At 41.4% G+C, this 24,603-nt stretch overlaps 1 protein-coding gene across 1 annotated transcript in view; it reads right to left on the reverse strand.

The window, feature by feature from the left end:
• FAM120A (family with sequence similarity 120A) overlaps positions 1-24,603 on the reverse strand; it is a 124,265-nt gene that overhangs the window by 82,493 nt on the left and 17,169 nt on the right. The window contains exons 4-5 of the mRNA XM_054977370.1: positions 12,386-12,514; positions 12,031-12,127 (exon numbers count right to left, since the gene is read on the reverse strand). Coding sequence (XP_054833345.1) covers positions 12,031-12,127; positions 12,386-12,514 — 226 coding nt within the window. The remainder of the gene's footprint in view (positions 1-12,030; positions 12,128-12,385; positions 12,515-24,603) is intronic.

Consider the following 24,603-nt stretch of genomic DNA (forward strand, 5'->3'; position numbering starts at 1 on the left):
ACACACTCTTCAGATGGTCAGAACACAGACTTTGAAAACTAAAAATTATTCAACTACATGGAGACACCTTTAACATGTGACCCAAGATCAAATACTACTTTACATCCAGTACTATCTGTTTTCAATTAAACGGATGAACACTGGCTACTTAGGATTTATCCAAAAAATGGAGGATTGCTCCTAGTATGTTACCCCAAATCACATGCCAAAAAGAACTCAGTCCCCGCTACAAATCAAATATATGTCCGTTAAGAAGATAGTTTATCTCATAGTAAGCAGACTTTTGTGTAGCTTATCTGGAATAAGCAGGAAAGGAACTTTGGACTTACCATGAAGGTTTCTACTATTTGAGGTAGAGGAAGACTTCCTGGTACTCCTTTTTCATAATTCCTGGAGGTAGGATATTAGGTCATTCTTTCCACCCCTGAGAAGAGTGAGTGTCTCCCTTCTTCAGTTCAGACACATCCAGAATTTTTCATAGAAAATCATCAAGTGTGTCATTTCTAGTTGCAGTCAACAGAACTTAACCTGAAAATTGAATAACTAAGGGGTAAGGCAGAGAGCCACCCCCAATCTAAGTAGAAAACATTCAATAATAACTGCAACAGTAGAGAAGGAGGGTTATAGCGTATGAGAGAAGAGGGCTCAAGATCCCACATAAGCAACCAGAATCATCTAGATAAGGGAAGGTCTAGGATGTCCTCATCTACCTCAAATAGAAAGAACATTCACGGTAACTCCAAAGTTTCTCTCTCATCTGAGGAGGACATCCTGATGCTCGGGATGTTACAAAGTTTCCACCCCAAGAGGGCTGGCAACCCTCTGTCTGTTCATCTTACGCCACCTGCTGAAGGACCTGACATCCGAAGGCTGCATCAACCACTACATATGGGTTCATTTTGTAAAGGCATATAAGGGTAGATGTTGCTGCCCAAATGGCTGCTCTACAAATCTCCACAACTGATGCACGGGAGTGAAAGGCAGCTATGGTGACTGTGCTCCTGGGTAAATGGGCTGTAATCCCTTCTGGGGGTTTAAGCCTTTGAGAAGAACAGGCCAAGATGATACTCTTTAAGCCACTTGCTGAGAGACACTTCAGACACACTGCTGCCCTTACATACCAGATGGTAAGCTATAAAAAGAATTTCTCATCTCTCAACAGAATCTGTATGATGAATGCAGATACATAAGGCTCTGTGCACATCCAAAGTATGCCAGTTCTTTTCCTGGGGCTGTGACAAATATAGGGGAAAGGATGGAAAATAGACCTCTTGAGCCCTGGGGATGATAGAATTCACTTTTAGGATGAATGGAAAGGTCGAGCCAGAGGACCACCATATCCTTCTGGAAAATGCAAAAATCTTTTGCTATAGATAAAGCTTCCAGTTCTGAAACATGTCTGGCAGAGGCGATGGCAGTAAGGAACAGCACCTTAAGTGTGAGAAGTGACAGTGGCTCAACCGGAGATTTTTGTAAGCACTTGGGGAACCACATGAAGTCTCCAAAACAGGAAACTGTGAACCACTGGTGCGCTGTAAGGTACAGCTCCTGAGGGAACACTTGACTGCCAGGTGGCGAGAGAGAGGACCACCCTCAACTGAAGACAGTATCAAGGCCAGGACCACTACTTGCTTACAGTGTATGTTCACTTTAAGACCTTGGTCAAGCCCATCTTGTAGACCCTCATTGGGGGTCTTGGAACATCCTGTGGCACCATCTAATGAAGGCTTTCTAGGTGCAGCAACAAATTCTTTCCACTGATAGTTATCTAATTGCCAGCATTGGTTTTACTACCTGCTCTGAGAACCCCTGACGCAGTAGTCCTTTCCACGCAATCTTCAAATGCTTGGGCACAACCAGGCTGGCCACTGGGACACTGTCTGAAAGGACTGGGAGCATCCAGGGTGGCTGAACCAACAGTGAGATCAGATGTGAGAATCAGGGTCTCTTTGTCCAATGTGGAGCCAAGAAGATCACGTCCACTCTTGAGTTTGTTCAAGGCTCTGAAAATCATTGGGATCAGAGGGAAGGCTTATAGCAGGCCTTCCGGCCACCTGGAGACAAGCACATCTGTCTGTTCCACTTGTGGACAATTGTAACTGGAAAAGGGTGGCCTTCATGCTGAGAACAGAGGCAAAGAAGTTGATGCAAGGCTGGCCAAACTGACTCATCACTTGGTCAAATAGGATCTGGGACAGAGACACTCCCCTTGGTCCAGGCACCTCTGATGCATTTCACTTGGATGGATGCTAGGTACTTTTCTGACCATTTCATGACCAAAGTTGGTCCCTATTCTAGTTTCAAAGATCATGTACCTCCCTGGTGACTGACATGGCCTTGGCAATAGTGTTGTCCATCCAAACATAAATGTGACAATGTGGTGATGTTGTCAGGAAGAATTTTTTTTTTGAAAATTTTTTATTGGATTAGACATCATTATATTCAGACTTCATACAATCAATTTCCTTTACCTATCTTTATTCTAACCCCTCCCTTTCCCCCCCCTTTTTGTTGACTTCCAACAGTTTTCCAACCCCTTGTCCATTTTCCCCCTACTCATATCAGACTTATTTTGTCCCTTATATATGTACTTTCACTCTCTTCTAGGCTTCACTATGTCAGCTAAATATTACATTTCTGGCATATCATCTTTACTGGTGTCCATTTGACTTATACTCTATATTACTTATGTAATTTCTCCATTATATAGCTATCTATCAATAATAATTGATCTGTTTAACCCAAATTTCTTAATATGACTATAAACACCATATACCTTCAGCTTAAGTTAATCAATTTAACTTAACTTCTATATACTTATATTCATTCTATCTTAACTATATATTTTTTCCATTATACAATTGTCTGTCAAAAATGAAATTACTACTTAATATAATAATCCACTAAAATAATTGCCTAGAAATTCTCATTTAACTCCCCAATCCCCGGTAAAGTCACCCCCCTCTTGTTTTATTACATTTCAATAGTTTTCAAACTGCCACAGTTCTCCTCCCACCTCCCATTTTTTCACCAAATATTGTTTCAGCTTCTCCCAGTCCGTGTTAAACTGTCCTGGATCAAGGTCTCTCAATTTTCTTGTCATTTTGTCCATTTCCGCCATGTACAGCAATTTGTAAATCCAGTCCTCGATAGTTGGCACTTCTTGCACTTTCCATTTTTGCGCATACAAAAGTCTAGCCGCTGCTGTCATATAAAATAACAGTGTCCTATATTGTGCTGGAATGCTCTCCATTCCCAAGTTCAGCAGCAGGAGTTCTGGGTTCTTATTTATTTGAAATTGTAAAATCTCACTTATCTCTTTTATTATTTCCCCCCAGTACTTCCTAGCTGCCTCACAAGTCCACCACATGTGATACAAAGATCCTTCATGTTTCTTGCATTTCCAGCATTTATTAGACATATTCACGTTCCCTAGCGCAATTTTCTTTGGTGTCAAGTACCAACGATAAATCATTTTATAGACATTCTCTTTAATATTGGTACATGTCGTGATCTTCAACGTATTTTTCCACAAGTATTCCCACGCCTCCATTGTTATTTCTTTATTAAAATTAATAGCCCACTTCACCATTTGCACTTTAACTGTCTCATCTTCAGTATACCATTTCAGCAGCACTTTATATACCTTAGAGATTTCCTTTTTGTCCTCTTGTAGAAGTGCCTGTTCTAATTCCGAATTCTCCATTCTTATCCCTCCCTTCACACAGTCCGAATTATACAGATCTCTGATCTGTCTGTACTGAAACCAATCGTAACTTGGAGACAACTCATCTTGCGTCTTTATTTTAAGTTTAGAAAGTTCCATTCGGGTTATCTCCTTGTATGTTAAACACTGTTGTTCATTATCGACAGTTCTCGGATCTATTACTTCATATGGAACCACCCATGAGGGGATTCCATTTTGTAGGTAATTTCTGAACTTCTTCCAAATTGTGAATAGGCTTCTCCGAATATAATGATGTAAGAACATGAAGTCCGCTTTTACTTTATCATACCATAAGTATGCATGCCATCCAAATATTTTTTTATATCCTTCTAAGGCCAGTAATTTCCGGTTTTTCAACGTCATCCAATCTTTCAACCACACTAAACAAATTGCGTCATAATAAAGTCTTAAGTTGGGCAGTTGCATTCCGCCTCTTTCTTTTGCATCTTGTAACACTTTCATTTTCACTCGAGGCTTTTTGCCTGCCCAAACAAAATCTGATATTTTCCTCTGCCATTTATCAAACTGCTTAGAATCTCAGATAATTGGTATTGTCTGTAACAGAAACATCACTCTTGGCAACACATTCATCTTAATTACTGCAATTCTTCCCAACCATGACAAATTCAGTCTATTCCATTTAATCAAGTCTTGCTCTATCTGAGTCCACAATTTCTCATAGTTGTTTTTAAATAAGTCTATATTCTTTGCAGTCAGTTCAATTCCCAGGTATTTCACCTTGCTTGTTACTTCGCAGTCTGTTATTTCCGTTAATAATTGTTGTTTTTGTTTAGTCATGTTTTTACATAGTATCTTTGACTTCTTTTTGTTTACATAAAATCCTGCCAAATCTCCAAATTCCTTAATTTTCTCTATTACCTTTGGCATATTCTCCATTGGATCTTCCACAATTAACATTATATCATCCGCAAATGCTCTGACCTTATAGGAAAAGTCCTTTATTTTTATTCCACGGATTGCATTATCTTCTCGTATCTGTATCATCAGTATTTCCAAAACCAGAATAAACAACAGTGGAGACAACGGGCAACCTTGTCTTGTACCTTTACCTATAGTCAATTTCTTGGTCACCTCATCATTCACCACAATTGCTGCACTCTGGTCTCTGTAAATTTCCTTTATTGCTCTTATGAATCTTTCTCCCATTTGTAGCTTTTCCATGGTGGCAAACATAAAGTCCCAGTTCAAATTGTCAAACGCTTTTTCAGCATCCACAAAGAAGAAACCAACCTCCTTGTCACAACGTTTGTCATAGTATTCAATAGCATTTATGACTGTCCTTAAATTGTCTTTGATTTGTCTGTTTGGTAAAAAACCAGCTTGCTCCTCCTCAATAACTTCAGAAAGCCATCCCTTCACTCTTTCCGCCAGTATCTTCGCAAAAATTTTGTAATCATTATTAAGTAACGATATAGGTCTATAATTTTTCACATTGGTCAAATCTTGCCCTTCTTTGGGGATCAATGATATATTGGCTTCATTCCAAGTATCTGGGATCCGCTGATCCTTTAAAACACCATTGATCACTTCTTTTAGGAATGGTGCCAGTTCATTAGCCATTACCTTGTAAAATTTGGCTGTAAGTCCATCCGGTCCTGGCGCCTTTCCCAAATTTGTTGACTGTATTGCCTTTCTTATTTCTTCCTCCGTTACTTCATTGTTCAATTTGTCTCTCCAAGCTTCCGAAATTACTGGGAGCTTCGTTTTCCCCAAATATGTCGCTATTGAGTCTTTATTCACCTCTTTTTTATTATACAATTTGGCATAAAATTTATAAAAGGCTCTGCTGATAGCTGTCTGCTCCAAGTACACTTTATTGTCCGTTGTCAGGAAGAATTTTAGTACCCCAAAGATTGACCTAAGTTCCAGGAAATTGATGCTCATGGCCTGCTCTGATGCTGACCAGGTTACTTGGAATTGTCCTAGGGGACTCCTCTACCCCAAGAAACTGTCAAGAAATCAAGAAGTCTATTTCCTGATGGATCTTTTTGCCTCTGATCAGATGCAAAGTAATAGTCCACCAACAAAGGGAATTCTGCAACTGCTCCCAGTCTCATGTGTCCCTTGAGGGCAAGTGATGGCTGGTGAGGAAATAAAAACCATTGAAGGTCCCTAGAGTGTACTCAGGCTCACAGCACTGTGGAAATGGCTGAAATCATGAAGCTCAAGAGGAACATAAGATCCACCAACTTGGAAGAGATTGTCAGGTTTGCCACAGTTTAGTTTCTTCATTTTTCTGGGAGGAGAAAGCTTCAACACAGACTGAATCCACAATTGATCCTAAGTGACTCACCACCTGAGAAGGAGTCAGCAGGCCCTTGTCAGGACTGATGAGGAAGCTATGCAACAACAGGTACTGAAGTGCAGACTACACAGTCCTGCTGAAGCAAGAATATAAGTTAATCACAACACACTCTAGTTATACACATGCACGCTAGAGAACTTTGTATGGATTTCAATGTAGTTGTTAGTAGGTTAGTTGTTAGCTGGATAACTAAGAAACTAAGCTTAAAGGAAATTATTTTGCCTATTTTTTTAAAGTATTCTGTTCTACCAACTAATTTTACCTCAGCAAATTCATCCCCTGACTGACCATATTCCATCCTTGCCTGTTCAATAAAGTTGCTTTTTCTTTTGAGAGTTATTCAGCCTCCAGTGCCATTTCATATAAAGAGGAAGACAGCTCCTGCTTTTTCCCCTATCAAGTTTCCGGGATGGGCTAAAAAGCCTAAAATATAACTGATTATCAGGGAGGGATGAAAGAAACTTTATAACTTTAAAAATCACTTTGATTTTGGTAGGAAAATCTGCCAGAGAGTGGGGAGAACAGACCTTTGGACACTTACCATGAAGGGTCCTTCTCCTCTGAGAAAAGGAGGACATGTTGGGTGACTCCCACTGTCCAATCAGGGAGGCAGGAACTAATTTTCTTCCTCTTCCTGTTTGGTGTGTGGGACACCTTCTCTTCAGTTCAGGTGACTCCACAAAGCAGTAACATTGAATTTATCATTCAGCAACTGTCAATATTGAGAGAAAAAACACCTGTTGCATTAACATGTACTGTAAATAAAGCATAACCCAGAGGAGGTAGAAGAATGAGGCAGCAGGGTAGAGGAGGATGAAGACGTGGGGAGGGCAGGATGTCCTCCTTTCCTCAGAGGAGGAGGACCCTTCACAGTAAGTTTCCAAAGGTCCATTCTCTCTCTGAGGCAGAGGACAACTTGGGTGCTCCCAAATCAGTTTCCATTTTCTGGGTGGGATGTGGTCTTCGTCCGAGATCATGTGCTGCAGTACTTTTCTACTGTAGGTGGTCTCCACTGAATCATAGAGATAATTTGTAGAGTCTCACCAAGGTCGATCCGACAACCATGTTGCTGCCTTGCAGACCTCTTTTACAGAAGTGTTCCTGTGTAATGCTGCATTGGTAGTAGCGCTCCACACAGAGTGAGCCATTATTCCATTAGGAACCTCTACAATAAGAGCTTTGTAAGCTTCGAAAGCGTACGTTTTGCTATTGGCACCTACGGCTGCTGAAGGCATTTTCTTCCCCAGATTGAGTAGAGATATATTGATGAACATTAAGTCTTTCTGATTTGCACTGTTCAGGGCAATGATGTCTACATTGTGTTAGAGCCTCTCCCTAGGATATTTGGGGTACATGTAGAAATATGGTAGCCTAATCTCCTGCAACCTATGGAATTTGGAATATACTTTTGAAAGAAAGATGGGGACAGTATGAAGTACCTTATCGTTGTGAAAGATACAGAGTTCAGGTATGACTGACGGTGCATTTAGGTCTAAGATTCTTCTGTCTTAGCGAGGCAGTGGTTATTGATATGAACAAAAGTATAATGTTACTGGAGTTCATAAAAATCCTGAATCTGACAAAGAGAAATGCAGATCTCAAAAGCTTATGCTACAGTAAAGTTGGTTAGTCTTAAAGGAGGCTGGCAGGAGTGCATTCACGGTGGCACCAGAGCTGAGGAGATTCCTGGCATCTTGTCCCCCCCCAAAGCCGGGGCTGAGGTAACACGCTGATTCCAGCTGCAAAGCAGGAGTGTGCAGATGCTTCTGGCTCCCGCTCAATGGGATGGGCCGTTTGAAGCTCTTCTGTGGCTCTGAGGCCGACGTGTAGCCGGGAGACCACACAAGCCACGGAGGCTTGTCGGTGCCAACTCATTGCCGAGAGCACGTACAAGCCAGGCATGTCGGCACCAGATTTATCAATCCCCCACACATTCGATGAGAATACTGGGGAGTATTCCTCTCTGTCGTCTGGGAAGCTGTCCTCAGAATCCCTGGCATCCATCTTGTAGGTGGCTGCCCCAAATGGCTGCCGTGATCCTCTCAGTCAGCCAGGGAGAGTAGTAAGAGACAGGAGAGGACAGCAAGAAGATAGGGAGGAACTATGAACGTTTAAGTCAACAGAGTTTGAAAGTAAAAGGAAAGATTAGAGGAAGAAAAGAGCAAAGGAGTAGGAATGGAAAGTGAAATCTTAATAAGAAAGTAGCAGAGCTAGTCTGCTACTAGACTGTTCTCCCTGGAGGCAGGAACAGAACTGAAGAGAGAGGGTTTCCCACACACCACAGGAAGAGGAAGAAAATTAGTTCCTGTCTCCCTGATTGGACGGTGGGAATCACCCAAGATGTCCTCCGCCTCAAAGGAGGGAGAACATCAGAGGGAGAAAGGGAGGCCCGTCATAGTAGGTCATCCAGATATAGATGAACATGTATTACTTGGGATCTGAACCCTGTTGGAAAGGCAATTATCACTTTCATAAACACCTTTACAGCTGCTGCTAGTTCAAAAGGCAGAGTCCTGAACTGATAGTAATCTCCTCCTCAGGTAAAATGCAGATACTTTTGTTGTGATGGGAAAATGAGGTGTGCAGGTAGGCCTTTTTGATGTCTACAGATGTCATGAAGTTCCCTGCATTTTTAGCATTTCCATCTTGAATTTTTTTGGAGGCAACAAATTTGTTGAGGAATTTTAGGTCCTACATGGTCCTTCATTCTTTCTTTATTTTGGAAATTGTGAAAAAGATCAAATAAATGTCTGAATGCCTTTGATCCAAAGGGACAGCTTCATACTGGCAATATCTAGAAGGTGAAGAACAGTCTCATGAATGCGATGTAGCTTTGCAGAACTGCTGGAATGAGAGAACTGCAAGAATCAATCGTGTAGGGAACAGACAAATCTGATGGCATAACCTTGCTTGGTGGTATGCTGTACCCTGGCAGCAGAAGTAAATGAAGCCAAGTTCTGCCAAAACTGTTAGAATTTGTCCTCTATCAGAGAAGCCTGGAATCAGGTGCACTGTTGACCCTGTGCCCAAGTTTTGACCCAGCAGAACTAAGAGTTGGATCTGAAGGATGTCTTTGGCTTAAACCAGGCGGATCTTCTGTAGTCTGGATGGAATCTGGGGAGTCCTATAGTTACATAAGAACGGGTTGAACCTCTTCTGACACCGATCTTTTCTGCTGGAAAAAAGAATGGTCTTCTTTTTATCCTTGATCTCTTGACTACGTTGTCCAAGCAGGGCCGGCGCCACCATTGAGGCAGTGAGGCGGCTGCCATGGGTGCTGGAGGGGCTGCTGGAGATGGAGGCACGCGCCATAGAGCTGGCATACCTGCCCCGCAGCTGCATCAAGCCAGCCAGCCCCACGCCGCCGCTATATGCCCCAGCTGGGTGCAGTAGCCGCAGGTCAGGCATGGCAGGTGGCCAGGGCGGCATGCAGAGCGCGGGCAGCCTCCGTGCTCCACCCCAGCCACTGGGCCTGGCTTTGCTGTGCGATGACATCATAACGTGATGACATCATCACACAGTCCGGGGCTGGCCGCAGGCACCAGAAACCCTGGTGCCGGCAGTACGTCCAAGGTATCTCCAAAGTCCTCCAGCTTTTGCATAGGAGGTAGGAATATTTGTATTCCGCCCTCCCTGGAAGCGGGCTCAGGGCGGATAACAACCTTAAAATCATTTTAAAGTGTTCCATATTAAAACATTAAAACATCATATAAAAATAGCAGCACTCTTTTGCCTGGTGGCAACAATACAACTAATAACCAATGATACAGCAATACAACTGGATATAGCAGCACACCAACAGCAGCTTGAAAACAAACAGTGGTGGGCATCTTTCACAGGGAGGGGGGTAGATGTTGTATCCTCTGGCCAGTAGAGGCCCAACCTCAGCCATGAGCCTGGCGGAACAACTCTATCTTACAGGCCCGGCGGAAAGATAGTAAATCCTGCTGGGTCCTGGTCTCAGTAGAGAGAGCGTTCCACACAGGACTGAAAAAACCCTGGCTCGAGGCGAGGTTGGCCTTCTTGGGGCCAGGGACTAATAACAGTTGTTTTTCTCCCAATCGGAGGGTCCTCCGAGGAATATACGGGGAGAGATGGTCTCTCAAGTACGCTGGCCCCAGTCCGCACAAGGCCTTATAGGTCAATACCAGAACCTTGAACCTGATCCGGTACTCCACTGACAACCAATTCAGCTTGCACAGTACTGGTGTAATATGCGCCTTATTTGGTGCTTTCATTTTGCACCAGCTGCAATCTCCGGCTCAAGGGTAGGCCTGCGTAGAGCGAGTTACAGTAGTCTAACCTAGAAATGACTGTTGCCTGGATCACTGTAATTAAGTCACAGGTAGACAGGTAGGGGACAAGTTGTCTGGTCTGCTGCAAGTGGAAAAAAGAAGACCTGTGCCTCCATTTTCAGGGAGGCATCCAGGATCACCCCCAGACTCCTGGACCCTAGGAACTGGCACAAGCTGTGCCCCATTGAGGGATGGGAGCTGCAGTCCCGAACCCAGTCCCCCGTGGCTCAAGTACAGGATCTCCGTCTTTGTTGGGTTCAGTTTCAGTCGACTCTGTTTCAACCAATCAGTCACGGCTGTAAACGCATGTTCCAGGACATCTGGGGCTGAGTCGGGCTGACCATCCATCATCAGATACAGCTGGGTGTCATCTGTATATTGATGACACCCGAGCCCGAAACTTCGCACCAACTGGGCAAGGGGGACCATGTATATGTTAAACAATAAAGGGGCGAGTATTGCCCCCTGCGGGACCCCGCACACCAATGGGTGACGGGGTGACAATTTCTCCCCAAGCACCACCCTCTGTCCCCAACCGTGGAGAAAAGAGACAAGCCAGTGTAAGGCAGTCCCTTGTACCCCCACATCGGCGGGGATACGAGAGGGAGTAAAGAAGGGGGACACTCTCCTTGGGGGCAGAAAGAATGACCTAATATCCTTCCCTCCAAGGATTATGGGAGGAGTACGCAAGTGGCAGGATGTCCTTCATATGAGGAAGCACTTCAACACTTACTATCTCATATGAACAATCCTAAATCACATAGATTTCCATTGCAAATTGAAGTGACATCATTTCAGCATAGAAAAAACACACAGATGGGGGATTTGACAGTCACTCAGATGGTATTTGCCATAGTTTCAAGTATTTTCTATGTAGTTTTATTCATGCAAAGACTTCTACATTTAATAAAGACTTTAGTTTTAGATTTTCACTATTACATGTGTATAGATTCTCCATACGTGGCCTCACTCTAAATGTGTAAAGGGCATAAACATATGGAACAGGATGGAGAGGGGGGAAAGGTTGATCCCATGCCACAGAAAGTCTCAAGTAGACAGCAAGTAAACATCTAACATAGTTATCCAAGACTTTCTGCCAAGAATGACAGGAACACCATAGAGCAGTCCCACAAATACTTCTATGCACTACAGGTGTATGCTACTATTTCATGATTAAGAATGTTTAAACATGCTTAACTAATGTAATAGCATCACTATGCTACTATTACTTCTTTCATCCTCCCTCCCAGATCAATGTATGTCCTTCAATCCAAGTCTTCCATCCAATACTAACCTGAATGCGTTACTAAGGTTTTGGTTATCCATGGATCCAGAAATCAAATAGTCTTCAGATATGCTGGGAACTGTGAAATGACAACATGTGCCACTACACTGCTCCAAAATGAGATTATGGAGGCAGAACATTAGCAGGTCAGAAGATCTGTGACAAGACCTAGTTTCACAAGCAAGGGGCAGGCACCAACTAGATCAGCATCAGCAATAGGTACCCACTATACAATTAACATTTACTGCTGTAATGGATGCTACTGGGGAAGAGTTCAATCTGTTGAGCGACCATAAATATTATCTCTAATAAAAAGTAATGGAAAAGAAAGATATTGTTTTAAATTATTATTTTTCTTCTTTCCAAAGACTACTGCAATCAGAATTTCAGCACTTACCTAGGTAGTGTGTTGGATGAAATGGCATAGGCTTATTTGTTGCTGAATAATATGCAACTGCTCTCTTAAATCGTTTAGCCTTGTCATCCGTTCGTGACTAAAATGAGGTTAAGAGATTTTAGTAAAATTATGCATACAACAGACATTCCTATCACCCATACAGATGTTTCCAATATTATGCAAATTTGTAAACAAAATAAAAAACTACAATATATGCTTGACAGAAAGGCAGCCCCAATGACCTAATGATAGGAACCCATTTATAACATTTTAAAGTATTCAGACAATAGGTGATGGTACACATGCACAGAGTTTTAAGCAGCAGCATACAACCATACAGTTGTTTCCTTTTTACCTGTGAATGCTGAAAAACATCTTTAGCTATGGCATCCAAATCAGAGGTGTCCTGAATATTGCGGACATAGTCAGCTACAGCTTTGATCACTACATCACAAGGTGGTAAAACTAACTGGTGTGCTCGTACCTAGAAACACAAATACATGTTAAAATTTCCCTTGCCGTAAAACTTTATTAAACTCCAGTACAATACACTAACAAACAATTCTATTAACACAAATCAAATTTAACAGTTTGTGTTTGGGATTCACCAATTTTTTGGAGACATCAGGAGCCTTAATTCTTTTTTAAAAGCAACACAAGCATTTAAAATACGAATTGTTGCTATACTTTTAATTGTGCAGATGCAAAGCCTACCTTCAGCCATGCAGCAATCCCTTCAGTAATTTATTAATTCAGGAATACAATTGCAGCCAATAAAGCAGTCTCATTAGGGATATGTAATCATAATCAAGTGGTAGCCACATTTTAAAAATGTAATATATGCTGTCTTTGGGACAGGTGGTAAGATCATTTTAAGCTTAAATAAATTAGCTATGCATGTAAGTGTGGAAGAGTAATTTGGGAGCTAGTTGAAGAGTTAAAAAAAAACTGGACTTCGAAAAAACATGCTTTTATGCAAATAAAGAATTGAAATCTCACATTTATCTTAAAATTCAGTCATGACTCTCTTCTGTTAAACATGTCAGGTTCAACACAGACTTTTTTATGCCAGAGTGAATCATAGGGAAAATTTCTGATAAGCTGTTTAAGTCACACAATACCATATAACGTATTTATTATTGTGGGCTTCTTACTGGACTTGGGGGACAATCAAGTCATCCCAGGCACTAGAATCCACAGGAAGTCACTCTATATTTCACTAGGATCACCCACTGAGCCCACATGGGTGATCTTGCACTGCTACTGTATGCTCTTCAGCCGCCTGCATTCATTCACAATGTTTTCCATTTCAATTCAATAGTATCTATGATGACTACAGAAAGCAAATGTCCCTGCTGTTTGGTAGGAAGCCACTATTTTGCCATTATAATTAGCCCTCATTTTTTAAAGTTCTGGACTTTTACAGCTTGGTCTTTTATGTTAACTCTTAAATAAATCCCATTTTATTCAATAACTTATTCTAATTTCTAAATATAGCTGCACAGGAGTTTGAATAAATTAATTTGCTTAGTATCCTTGCATGTGCACAGAGGAAGACAACACATACTATATAGAACTGCATGTAGTTAGGAAAGGGACATTTCTAAGCAGATATAATTTTTGCAATCCATATGAGCTGCACGACCGAAGGTTTGGATTGCAGTCTTAGGACGTCTAAAGACTATTTAACTGCAACCAACTTTTTAATTGTTATGGAAACCGAATAGAATGTACAGTTGATAGGAAATATGAATTACAATAACTTAATGATTAAATTAAATATACCATGGGAATGTGTCATTTTTGTTTAAACACTGACATTTATTAGGAATTCTAAATTCTTCAGGCATCAGACATACAATTTCAAAAAGTCACTTGGCATGTATCAGTATGTTTTAAGGCCAACAATCCAATCTCATCCTTGTTTTAACCATTTGCTAGCGAATGTTCTGAACAAGCTCCATGGCATAATAATTTACTAATAAACGAGGATGAAAATTTGTCGTACATGGTTGTTCCAGAGACCTCCAGCTAAGTTCAAGATCTAACATTTTCTACTTGTCTTCTAGTTGTTTAGTTTACCACTTAATAGCAACATTTCTGAGATTCTGGGATATGTACTACTTCAAAACTGTAAAAATACCCTCATTTTATTTGAAAATGAAATCCTAACAGCCCAATTCTACACATAAACGCAAAGAAAACAACCGTGAAAAGCTTACTAAATATATAAAGAAACATATTTTATAACAAAATTTTATACAATGAAGTGTCACAACAGGTCTCATAAGATTACTATATATACACATGCTCCTATATACTTATAGATTTTGAAAATAAGTTATAAATGTACTGTAAGTGAATCACTATATGTAAACAACAAATAATTGGATTCCTAATATCTCAATTGAAAACTTCTGTAAAAATATATACATATATATACATATATATACATATATATATATACACGAACTCCAAACTGGAAAAGTTCGATGTTCTTATCCTTCAATATTTTTACAGAACTTTTGAAATACATACACACACACAATTCTTTTTCAGTACACTTATGATTTATTGTCAAAATATATGAGTATGTTGGAGCATGTGTATATACAGTATTCTTATGAAACCTGTTGTGATGCTTTTCATTATATAAAGTTTTGTTATAAAATAGTAGGGGTTTTTTTTATATTTACAGTTCAATCCTGAAGGGGTGTGTGGAAAGCACTCAGGGAGTCGACTAAGGGTTACACTGTCATATCCTGTGCTTACACTGGCATAACCCCTTTTATGGCAGTGGCTGGCCGCAGCGCCGTTCTGCCTCAGACCCCCACCCGCATCTGGTTGCGATGGCCGGGCATGGGAGTAAGTGTGGTTTAAGTCCTTGCGGTGGCGGCCAGGGGGGCAGGCTGGGGGGCAAGGCATGAGTTAGTCAGCGCCCTAAGCTGTTTCAGGCCCGAGCAAGCCCCCAACACCAGCAGAAAGTTACACTATGAAAAACGGAGGCCTAGATCATGGGTGCCCATGGATGTCAACTACCATGGGGACCAATCTGCTCATGGCCTGGTGGCAGCCAAACCTTCTTTGCATGCCCAATCAACTCCCCGAGCACCCTACATAAGGAGTGCCCACGAACCCAGGTAAGTAGGGAGGTGGCCAGAGGCTCTGCCCGGCAGCCCCGTGCCACAAGGACTTAGAATACAAGGTGGGAGAGAATGCTCACAGTGGTGGGGCAAGAGAGCACAGGGGGGACTTGGCAAAATTCAGGGCATGCTGTCCACTGACTCACGGGAGGAGAGCTAAGTCCACAATGACTGACTAACAACCACCACTCAAGTTGCCTTACAGGTTTCCCGTCACCTGCATCCTGGCTCAAGGAGACTGAGGGCACACCTACAGATAAGAAGGAGCTGAGGAGACAGCTGGCTCACCTGGCCGGCTCACCTGTTCCCACCAGCTTCCTTTCTTTTATAGCAGGCGCCCCACCTCTGCAGATGAGGCTCACCAGGGAGGGTACATGGCCCCTGACTGTGAGCCTGCACAGTCCATGCCTGCCAAGGAGGCGTATTTCCAAGAAGCCATGCTTGGCACAACTTTTACAGGGTGGATGGATTCCAACAGCCCATGCTGGGCCTCCAATCAAACACCCTTGGCTGGGCTCCACTCTCAGGCAGGGGAGAAAGAGCAGCCACAGGTTGAGGTGGCTGGATGCTTGCTCTTGTAACTCCCTGTCAATGGCAGGTGCACAGCCCCTCGACTGTCTCTCTCACAAGATCAGACCCACAAGCAGCTGCAGGAGCAGACTATCCAGATGCAGATGAGGAGTACTGTCCCACTGGATGGGCATGCATCACATGGATGCTAGAAGCACCCGTGACAATGAAGCTGCCGCCATCGCTTCCAGCTGTGGACACCCTCTCAGAACATGACAGTCTGACAAGGCTAGGCCCCTTGCCAAACGTGTCTGTTTCCCTTTCAGGCAGGTTGTAGCCCATCAGGGAGGCAAAGGAGCATGGATGTTTCAGCCCACAGTGATCCCCCCTCGACTGCCATTCAAGACCAGCCAGGGAGTAGTCCCCAAGGCAGCCCGCATCTCAACCTCATTCCTATGAAGGCAGCACGAGGAATGGAATCATGGATCCAACTGCTGAGCAGGCTGGCTTTGCTCCCTTCCTGGCTGGTTGACATTGGGAAGATGTGTGTCCCGACACCCTCTTCACTTTTCACAGTTCAATAAAATATGTGTTGAACAACAACCCCTACCCTTGTCTTTGGGTGACAGGAGCCCCCTTCCACTTCCCTAAAGGGCTTCCATTTCACACTTAGAAGCAAATAGTTTCTGACTCTGGCTGGGACAGGTGGGGTGGCTTCAAGGAGGCTCCAGGTAGCTCCGTGCCTTCGCATGGCTCAGCTGCCTAACGGAGCAGGTGTCCAGTGGCACCTTGGAAGCTCTGGTCTTGGCCAGCTTCCCTCCCTCTTCCCTCCCCAGGCAGCAGGGTGAGACTTGGAGTATAGCCTGTGCATGTCTGATGAGGGGTGGTGGTGCCACGGAAGACCCATTCTCCAACAGCTCTTCTGGCATCTGATAAACCAGGACCTCTGCATGTGGGGAGTGAGGTTGCTGCCGGGGAAGGAGGAGAATGTGAAGTGACATCCTGGGATCTTGGGAATTCTTCCCCTGTGAGACCAGACACCTCTCCTGTTTGCTCTTTGTGGAGGTAGGGATGGACTTCAGGGATCTTGTGCTGGAGACTGGGATGGCAGCCACCGGAGCAGGTTCTCTGGTCCCGCAGGCCATCATTCCATTCTAGGGGCATCATCCTGGGACTGGAGCATGGCTTGCGAGGTCCACCCTGCATTCTTCTTGCATCTTTTCAAGGCAGTGAAGTATAATGGAGCTGCTGCAAGTTGATGGGCATTCGTTGCTCCCATCATATCCAATAGTCCTTCCAGTCTCTCCAATGTATTTTCAATGTGCAGCCCCGTCACTTGTTGCAGAACGCGCCCTCACTTGCCTCTACGGAGCTGCTTGTCCTTGACCTTGGGGGAGGCTGCTCCCAGGTGCAGGGGCCCACCACGTGTCTGGCCTCACTTTTCAGGGAGGGAGAACATGTTTCTTGGGGCAGTGGAGGGGGGATTTGCAAGTGAGCAGAGCTTCAGCCACCATCCTAACCCTCATCAGAAATGGAGGTTGAGCAGGCAAGAGGGCAGTTGCCACCTGCACCTTCAGTGTTACTCCCCCAGGGCAGGGATGCCTGCTCCCTGACTGGGCGGGAGTGTTGCTGGGCAGTGGAAATTGCAGCCTGCTCATTGGCTGCACCATTACTTGCCCCTCGCGCTCCTGTCGGGGAGTTGTGCAGCCACTGGCTAGTGCTGGCAGGCTTGTTAGGGGAACAGTGGGTGAATGTTCTCAGCAGTGGCCATGCCACACCTTGCCAAGCTTGGGCATCAGCGTGGCTCTCCCGTGGAAGTCCACAGGGATTGGTGGAGTGGCGCCACTTTTATACTGACATATGGACACAGCCACAGGGCCGGCCCTTTGGATTGGGCTGCCCGTAAACTTTTCATGGTTGTTTCCTTTGCATTTGTAGTTTGCCTTCCATGAGTCTCTCATTCTGTGCAATTCTACATAGTTTCAAGTAAATTTCACTGGTATCTATTAAGCATACCCTTAATAGGAATAGACTTATAACCTAATCAATATTTTTATCAAATTTACTAGCACTATGACCTCAAATTCTTTTTTGGTTAAAGAAATATAATCTCGCATTTTATAAGAGCCTTAATATTTAAGATATTTGACACATTTAATAGAACATGCTTCTTTGATCTATTACTTAATTTCTACTTAAGGTATCCAAAAGGAAGGGGGGGATTAAAACCTTAAATCATAAAAAACCAATTCAAAAGGCACACCCAAATGAAGAACAATGGCGGGGGAGGGTTGCAAAATTAAAGCAATCTTATAGTCTTGTTCCTTCTAAGAAAAATATATAAAGTGAAAAAAATATAAAGCTTGCCTTTCAACCTTTCCTTCAGTGACTTATATTTATCTGAAAACTTCATTATGCAACTGCACATTAATAATTATACCGAAAATAAAACCTCATGAGTGTTAAGTTCTGAGACAGGCTGCAGTGTGTTCACACAATTTCTGTGCAGTTTGTCTATGGAATGATCTAGAAAGCCCCTTCCATCAGGAAACAGAGCATTGTTACATAAAATGGGGCATATAACGTCTTTCAAATGCAATATACTGCAGCCAAAAGAACCTTCATAAATTCCATTACTAGGAAGAAAATTCCACAAATGTTGATGAACTAATTCTAAACAAGCATTCTTTGAATTTTCATTTCTTTCTTTAGTGACTTTACCAAGTATTGTGTTTTTTTACATTTCAGTATTGACAACAAAATAAACCTTGATTGTCCTTGGTGTACCCTATTAACAGTCTACCAAAACAGAGAAGCCATAATTTGGTCAGTCTATTCTCCAACAGAAAATGAGTGTTATCTCTTTCCAAGAGAATAACACAATCAGGAATATATCAGAATATTTTATTTAAATTATTTCTCAGATGCTTCTTCAGAGAGCTGCTTGAGGTGGCTTACAACAGATTTAACACAAGCTAAAAACACTATCTTTTTAAAAAAAATATAACAGATTAGCCCTAGTCACTAGAAGCCAGACCAAATGAAAACATCTTACAATGCTTCCGAAAGGTCCACGGGCTTTAGCAAGTCTCCAATGGAAGAAAGTTCCGTAACTGGTTGAGCAGTCACCAAGAATCTCTCTCTCTGTATCCTTGTCATAGGGACTCTGCACAGAGATGGTATAGTGAGGTGAGAGCTCAAGGTTAATTGTACAAATTGTTAAATGACATGGGAGATGAGGCATACTTCATAATGGATCCAAGACACTTTAAAATTCTGTTTGTAAGGACCAGGAGTGGACACTGAATTACTATGATAGGATGCAATGTACAGTAATGTCTTCCAGTAACCTATACTCATTAGGATGCAGGCTTTTGCTGTGTCCACATCAGTAGTGACAATTTCAAGAGCAACCCAATACAGTCAAGGGGAGCTGAATGGTGCAACAGCAGCTCTGCATGCACAATGCCTGATTCATTCCTTAGCAATTTCAACTTAAGTGTCTAGTTGCTAGTCAAAACTGTCAATACTGGGCAAGATGGCCAGATTGTCCAGTTCAGTATAAGGCAATTTCTGTTTGTTCAGTCATGGACAAATTGCAGAAACAACCTCAATACCCCAGAGCACTATTAGGATCTGACCAGGCATTAATAGTGATTTTCTACAGTAAACTGAAGGTATTACAAACAACACAGAACAAACTGACTGAAGAATCAGTATTTCATTCAGGTCAAATAATAGTGTGTTCTAATTTGGAAAATACTGTGACTCCTTAGCAAAAAGTTTTAGGCTCACTGTTCCAAGTTTTTTTAGCACGAGGGTTAAACATTGGAGCTACATATTCAAATGTACATGATCACGCTTGGTTCTGACTATAGGCATAACCTTACTTGGCATCCACAGGCAATAGGACCATATGCCCTCTTCCTTCTCTACCACAGTTTGTTGCTACAAATGATTCTTGTTAATCCAGGCTAAAACTACCCTAAAACTACCTGAACTCTTTTGCAGAACCCTGATTAAACCCAGGTTTGTATCATGTCCTATTCACTGAAGTATTTACAACTCTTCCTTTGAATGCTACCATGATCAATAAACAGGAAATATATTTAGGTATCTTCATAGGAGCAAGTACTGCCTTAACAGCAACACACTGCATCACATACCATTGCTCAGAAACTTGTCTAAGTTTCACAGTATCAGAGCTAGTCTGGTACAGGATTAAAAGGACTCTAACAAGAATTGTGTGAGAGCATGTTACACAGATACTTCACCCTGATGTTGATGACTGCACCTCGCAATGATATCTGAACCTTAAAACAGTGAACATTACAGACTGCTGTAATACAGGAAGACAGTACTGATAGTGCAAAGAAGCAGTGGTGAATTAGCTGCATAACTGTCGCAGGATGCTAAAAAAAATGAGTGAAACTCCAAGAGGTAACGCAATAGTGCAAAGTAGTACTTACATAATTTGGGTTGCTTTTAAGCAAGTCTCGTTATCAAGTTTCATATGTTAGTTAAAATCAGGCCAACCAATGCAATTGCAGCTACACACAAAATGGCTACAGAATAGTGCCCATGAACTTTGCATTCCTGTTAACAACCATACTGCCATACATAGTTCTGCAAGTTTCCATGCTCAGAAAAACTTGCATTCTAGCATTTCTACTTATTTATCAGTATTTGCCTACTGTCTGCAAATATATCCAAATGCCTGTTAGGTCTGAATAGCCAACCTATTTTACTATACATGTTTGACTGTAAACTGTTTCTACTAACTGAAGCAGAAACTAACTTTCACAGTTAGACAGATCCATTTTTTAAAAAATGCTTGCAACCAAAGTTACATTAAACCACCAGAGGGCTCCCAAGCAGCCAAAGAAAAATAGCAATAATCAGATCTTGCTTCAAATTAAAACCTAGAGCTGATACAGGACAGAGACCCCATCATTTTTATAACGACAAAGTAAAGAGACTACCAAGACAGCTTAGGAGGGGAGGGGGGACCACCAAGCAGAATGAGAAGAGTAAAAAGAAGAGTACAAAAGCCTAGAAGGGACATATTCACAAAAACTTCATTTAGAAGTTTCTAGGATTCAAATATGGTTGAGAAGGAACAGGGATGCTCAGCTGGTCCATTTGACATTATATGGCTTTACTGCAGAAGAGGCAGGCCAGTTCTGTTTTAATGTTATTCTTACAATACTCAATTTGGGTTAATGCAGATAATGTAATGGGGTTGGTAGAAGGGAGCAACCCCTCCCACACTATTCCTCTGCTGGCACAGCAGCCCACTGGTCTACATGGCTATTACTCTACACAGGTCCTATATTTCTGGGAATCAACTTTCCTTGTTGTTGTGGATTTTCCTGGTGTCAGAACAAAGTGCTGGGGAAAAGTGGGGAAGATCTACAGATAGACGGTTAGACACAATCAAATATTTATATGTTTACATTTTATTTTTGAAAGTCGTATTACTACTCTGTTTTAAGCCACTTGAACAAAATTTTCCAACACTGATTATTAAAATCAGTTAATTTATACTTTGTGCTGGAGGAAAATTAGGAAAACCATATTTCAGGGAATGCCCATTAACTCACCATAAAGAATACTTTTGGCATGCAAAAGATCTCAAATTCAATTCCTATACCTCTCAGGCAGTGGTGCTGGAAAGATTTCTGCAAAGACCTTGAAGAAGAACTTTCAGTTTGAATATACAAGAGTGGAGTGGATTTATTTTTTTAATGGCATTTGTGTGCCACCTTTCTCCAAAATCAGGTCACAATGTGGTGCAGAGATCTGAACTCAGCATAAAGTACATTGATTTGTCCATTTTCAAAATATTAAAGAGATGTCAGTTTTTATACTTGAAACTTAATAAATATCAATAAAAGCTCAGTGCAATTTCTGAACAATAAACATTCAAGACACTTAATACTGTTGGCTCTAGTTCTGAACCCTCGCAGAGACAGAAATTATGTATGTGAAAAGTTTCCAAATGTAAAAGAAAACATTGTGTAAGAAACTGGACAGCAGATCAATTAAATAAAACTCTAAAAATCTACAATTTCAGTGCCTCAAGCATAAAATGAGAATGAGCATACCTCTGAAACCAGAGAATAAAATACAGCATGAAAAGCAAATGCAGCAGCAGGACCTCTCCAGAAAACCAGGAGGCAAGGCAAACACTACCCTCCTCAGAAAATGGTTTAATGTCAGACTGCATTTTAAAAATCATAGGCACAACTATAAAATAGTTCAATTCCACAGCTTTCTTAAAAAAGGAAAGGTTATTTAATTGTGAAACTTTTCACACTTTTATATTCAGAAAGTTCAGAAAACTGCCTCATATGGAGACAGAGTCCCAAGTATTGCAGCACTATATAGAATTAAAAATTTTATGTTGTTAAATCAGTGAAGTAGTTTGGGTTTCATGGGAAAGAAAGCACTGCATATATTTCAGTTTTTGACAACATTTCTATTTTTTCCATGCGCCTTCAAAATTTCTTTATCTAGTTTTACTCCACCATCATGTAGTAGGAGGTAACACTAACCTTGCTGTAAGGGTTCTGCAAGAATTTCTGAAATGCTCTATGTGAAGTACTCTGATCACGTAAGAAGATACTGCATATTTACTGAGTGCTGCTGATGTAAGGTGTCAGTGCAGTGAAATAAGTTTCTTCTTGGTCTTGAAAAGCTTTGTAAGTGTACATTTTTCATGATGTGGCAACATAATCGGACTAGGAATCCAGGTTACTAGTCCCTGTGGCAACTATAAATTTAATTCTGATGATCTGAGAATCCAAGAAGGGCAACTTCCCCCTAGCCCTGACTGAAACTTTAAACCAGGTTGTGAAACCAGGCTCACTTACTGAATCAATTAATTCTGGCATACTACCACAGCCCTCCAAGCGGTATGACAACTGCAAGAGACTATTTTTAATTATCAAGAAGCTCTGCATTTTTACTAGTGTTGTGACTTTCCCAGCAGACCTAGCCCCCCCCCCCTTTTAGTCTTATCGCTTACGCAATCCCATGCACCTCACTGCCCAGGCCCTCTTGAGCTGCTCCATACTAGAGTCTTCCACTCCTGGTCACAAAGCACAACTAAACTTCTGACCAGGAACCAATTTAAGCCTCATTAAACAAACTAGCTCCTGCCAGTCTTTCAACCAACAGTCTGTTACTTCAACTGCTGATTTTAAAAAGGAGGGGAAAGTCGTGAGTTTGTATAGAACTGAATTGTGGCTGGAAAGAAAAGAGGTTGGCAGAACAACTTGAAATAACTCACATTCATAGAATATTTATATATGCAGAGAGAGAGAGACTGCTCTCTGGTTGGGATAAGTATGTTGGCAAGGGAAAGATAGAGTGCTTAATTTCTGAAGAATAGTACATGGTCTTGGGCCACAGGGAGGCATGTCTGCCGTCCTGTAAGTATGGTATATTAATTCTGTGTGGCAAAGGATAGAATTTGTTGCTCAGTGGTAAGGCAAGACTTCTAAGACATTTCTGCTGGCTATGAGAAGTTAACAGTTGGCTACCAAGCTTAGCTATAAATTTGTAGACTCCTGGATATGACCATAGAGTCTTAAGATTTTATCAAACAGCACAGAGTGATCCAATTGGAGGTGACTCCTAATTCAAAATAGTTTTTGCAAATTTACTCATAGAAAATAATTTTTTCAGCTAGTAGAGAAAAGATGTTGGTACAAGAACATTTAAAAAGTATAACAGCAATTAAACCAAAATCTCTAAAATGTTATTGATGGAGCCAAATCATTAACTGTTTGACAACAGGTATAAAAATATTATGTATCATGACAAAACTGAAATTAGAAAATAAAAAATCCTATTTGATACACTTTTAAAAATAATACTTCAACTTTGTTATTACTGTTTTAAAACAAAGTTAAAATATTCTTTTAAGGTATATAGGTTTTGGTATAAAGGTTTCACTGATTTTTTAAGATGTTAACTATCAAAGTAACTTCTTGTTAACTTTTGCCTTGAAAGGAAGTAAAGTAAACAACTCACCTCATCTGATTATAAAAATTGGAGCACAAGTTTTGCTTTGTACTGGAAAAGAAACTACAATACCATTTTAAAAATGCTCACTGGTTTGAACACCCTCATTTTATTTTCTAAGACACAGGTGAAGTTTTGCACGTTTTTGTTTTTTAATGTTAAAAGTAGCTTTAGACTTGTATGATAAAACTCTGGTAAAACTCTGGATTTGCATCATATTAGTGAAATATTAAAGGTCAGATGATTTTTTTCTGTACACACATTTCTGACTGAAATGAGAGGCAGAAATCATTACTATAGCCACAATACACAAACGCTTTAAAAAGAGCAGTCATGTAGAAAACAAACTAAAATGGGTACTGAAGTTTGTTTGCTTTTAAATCTAACTGGGTAGCACTATAATTATGGAGGAGGAAGTGACATCACACCTGGAAAATGGAAGTTTGAAAGGAGAGCTCTGCAATCCTGGAGAAGATTAATATTTTTTACCCAGTAACTGGAACCGAGAGAAGTCCACAAAAGAAAGTAGCAGCAGCAGCAGATTAAGTGGCTGAAAAAGATAGGCAGTGAATAGAGTTTTATTCTATAACTACTAGAAGAAAAAAACTGCAAATACTTCTGATAGCACAATGAGGATGCCATGAAGTACATAGAGACAAACAGCCAAAGAGAAGATCTTGTTAAGCTGAAGTCTAAAAAGTTAATGAAGTTTGTTTGCAAAGAGAAATGATTACAGATTCCTTCAAAGAAAAAAGTGAACTTACACTTAAGTATAAGCTCAGATAGATGGTGGCAGAATGTAGGTTAATTTTTAAGAAGATTATTGAATGTAACCACAACTGATCATTATGAGATGTAAATGGAAAAAAAGTAAATTGCAACATATGAG

Source organism: Eublepharis macularius, chromosome 4 (assembly GCF_028583425.1).
Source record: "Eublepharis macularius isolate TG4126 chromosome 4, MPM_Emac_v1.0, whole genome shotgun sequence".
Lineage (NCBI taxonomy): Eukaryota > Metazoa > Chordata > Lepidosauria > Squamata > Eublepharidae > Eublepharis > Eublepharis macularius.